This window comes from Protopterus annectens, chromosome 2.part0 (assembly GCF_019279795.1).
Source record: "Protopterus annectens isolate FY-2018-M chromosome 2.part0, PAN1.0, whole genome shotgun sequence".
Lineage (NCBI taxonomy): Eukaryota > Metazoa > Chordata > Ceratodontiformes > Protopteridae > Protopterus > Protopterus annectens.
This window is the reverse complement of record NC_056728.1, coordinates 1,175,560,273-1,175,562,822: the sequence shown is the minus strand read 5'-3', so window position 1 is coordinate 1,175,562,822 and position 2,550 is coordinate 1,175,560,273. Positions and strand designations below refer to the sequence as shown.

Here is a 2,550-nt window from a genome sequence, read left to right as displayed (position 1 = left end):
ACCAGTTACTTGGTCTGGCCACAGTTTCTCATACTAGCGTTTAAGTGCCAAGTGAGAGTCAGATCACAAATAAATTTCGGATTAACACACTAAGTAAAACGATCAGTTCCTTTACTTCCCATTGAAGGATTCATGTTGTTCTTCTCATTGGTTACCTGCACGCGCCTGCCCGCAAGCCCCCATTGGTTACCCGCCACGCGACTGACGCGAGGAGGGGGGACACTGGCGCGTGCCGCTTTTTAAAGGTGCGCGGTGTAATCAGCAACCGGAGATGCTTTCTTACACGCGACTAGATTTAGAACAATAACAAACCTTCAGCTGAGTTATTTCAACTGGTGTGAAGACACTTAATTAGTCAGTAGCAAGTCAAGCCTGTAACGGTAGTCGAACCTATACCCCAATGTCTACCAGTATTCATACAGAAGATTGGGCTGAAGTCAAAGAACTGACGGAACAAGTGCAGTCAGGGATGGCAGTCGGAGAGCAACACGTTTACCAGCAGGCTCTGGCGCTCCTGGACACCACTGATCCACGCGCCTGGCTTGCTCCCAGTCCCACCTTGCAAGGCACCTGCGCGGCACACGCCGATTACCTGCTGCATTCGCCTGTCTCAATAGCAACACACAACTTACAGCAGGTCGTGGATTCCAGTAATGGTAGTTTGCTAAGAAGAACTAAGAGTCCCTCCGCAAAAGTGAGGGAGCTGTGCAAACTGAAAGGTGTAGGGGTTGACGAGCTTGACTGCAGGCAAAGAGCCCCACCAAGCAAACAGGTAAACGGGGTGCAGAAACAGAGACGGCTTGCTGCCAATGCTAGAGAGAGGAGGAGAATGCATGGCCTGAACCACGCCTTTGACCAGCTTCGGAATGTCATACCATCATTTAACAACGATAAGAAACTTTCTAAATACGAAACTTTACAGATGGCGCAGATCTACATCAGTGCACTTTCAGATCTGCTGCAGGGTCCCGAAGGAGAACAGCAGCAGCGCCAGGCATCCAAAGCAGAAGCTGGGCGAACCGTATATGAGGTGGCGGGTACAAGCTGCAGACGTATCCAGCAGCCTTATTCGTTGCAAATTTCTTCACCGGAGCCGTTTGTATACGATGAAGGACCATTTACTGAGGGTCCCAAAGGAGCAAGTCCCACCATGGTGCCAGAGGACAGCGACACATCGCCGTGCAATCGCTCCCACCGAAGTGATGGAGAGTTTTCGCCCCGCTCTCATTACAGTGACTCAGATGAGGCTGGAGTTGAACTTCAGAGCGAAGAGGACGAGTTGTGCGACGTGGGTACCCGCTTGCAGACTCGCCACCCAAACTACTGACACAGCAGATGCAGTCATACATTTTGTGATGAACGATATATAACTATTTTTGACTGTATGCATCTGTAGCAATAAGACTGCACAGATACTGTCTGTGCGCTCCAGAGTTTTCCATTCACTGCTATTTATTCGACGCCTGAAGTTTTCTTCGAGTGGTCACTGACCTAAAAAGAGAATGGGAACTATAACGAAATACATTTATAAGTGACTTTTGACCACGAGGGGGGGGGGGGTGATGCAACACAACCAAACTGTATATTCCTTACCGTGGACTCTGCCAATGTGTGTTTTCATTTTGCTATTATACCAGGGAGATAACCCTGAGCAACATTTTGTCTTCCAAAGTAATTACCAGTACATGTTGAGGGAGAGAGAAAAAATATAATTGTGCATAATCCACTAGATGTAAATAATAAAATACAGTGCTATTATAAATTTTATACAGCCCGCTTGCGTTGTACACTGCGTATGCACTTTATAAAAAGCCATTGACTTTAACTGTAAGGCTTTTGCAATGGAGCAGCGAAAAAGAGGTAAATAATGACTGCAGACAACTGCCAATTTGTGCGAAGAGTTATTTAATGTAGTTCAGTCATTGAAATGTTTGTATGTTTTAAGCACCATTTTGTTGGTAAAGCACAGTTTTCAGTTTTTTGGATATGTTAGAGTATTAATTTATTATTTCGAGTGTAATTCCGCTTTTTTACAAAACTTTTGTATAAGCTGCATTTGTATTAATTTTAAAACTTGTCATGCATTTTTGGTGCGCTGGGAGCTGCAGAACTGGCTTAATAAATATTTAACAATATGTTGCCTGCGTTGGTGTTTTTTTTTTTTGGGGGGGGGGTGGAGGGGGTGAACATTAAAGATTTCTGAAACATGGTCAACGTACTTTGAACAAAACTTGAAAGAGTATAACCCAGAAGTATTCTTAAAGTATATTTTAAAGTGAACGAACGACAAAGTTTGTTTTAAAATAATAGTTCCTCTCTTTGCTGTCATTATTTTGCACAATATTATGTGTTAGTGCCACCTTCTTCCTCTAATATTTGTAGAAGATATTCCAGTCTGCTGTTGCTATATGTCGTCTCACAGACCGCCTTATTAATATTTCCCACTGCATGTGCGACCAGACAATAACGCCGATTATCAAATAAGCATTAGCGATCAATGTTCTAGTCAGTTTCTTGTCTTCTAATGTTAACGTTTCAGCAAAGTCGATT

At 44.0% G+C, this 2,550-nt stretch overlaps 1 protein-coding gene across 1 annotated transcript; it reads left to right on the top strand.

Annotated features, from left to right (window-relative positions):
* Nucleotides 1–400: 400 nt before the first annotated feature.
* On the top strand, nt 401–2,109 carry ATOH1 (atonal bHLH transcription factor 1). The gene has a single exon (XM_044060389.1). It carries the CDS (start codon nt 401–403, stop codon nt 1,325–1,327), a length of 927 nt encoding a protein of 308 aa, XP_043916324.1. The 3' UTR covers nt 1,328–2,109.
* Nucleotides 2,110–2,550: the final 441 nt, after the last annotated feature.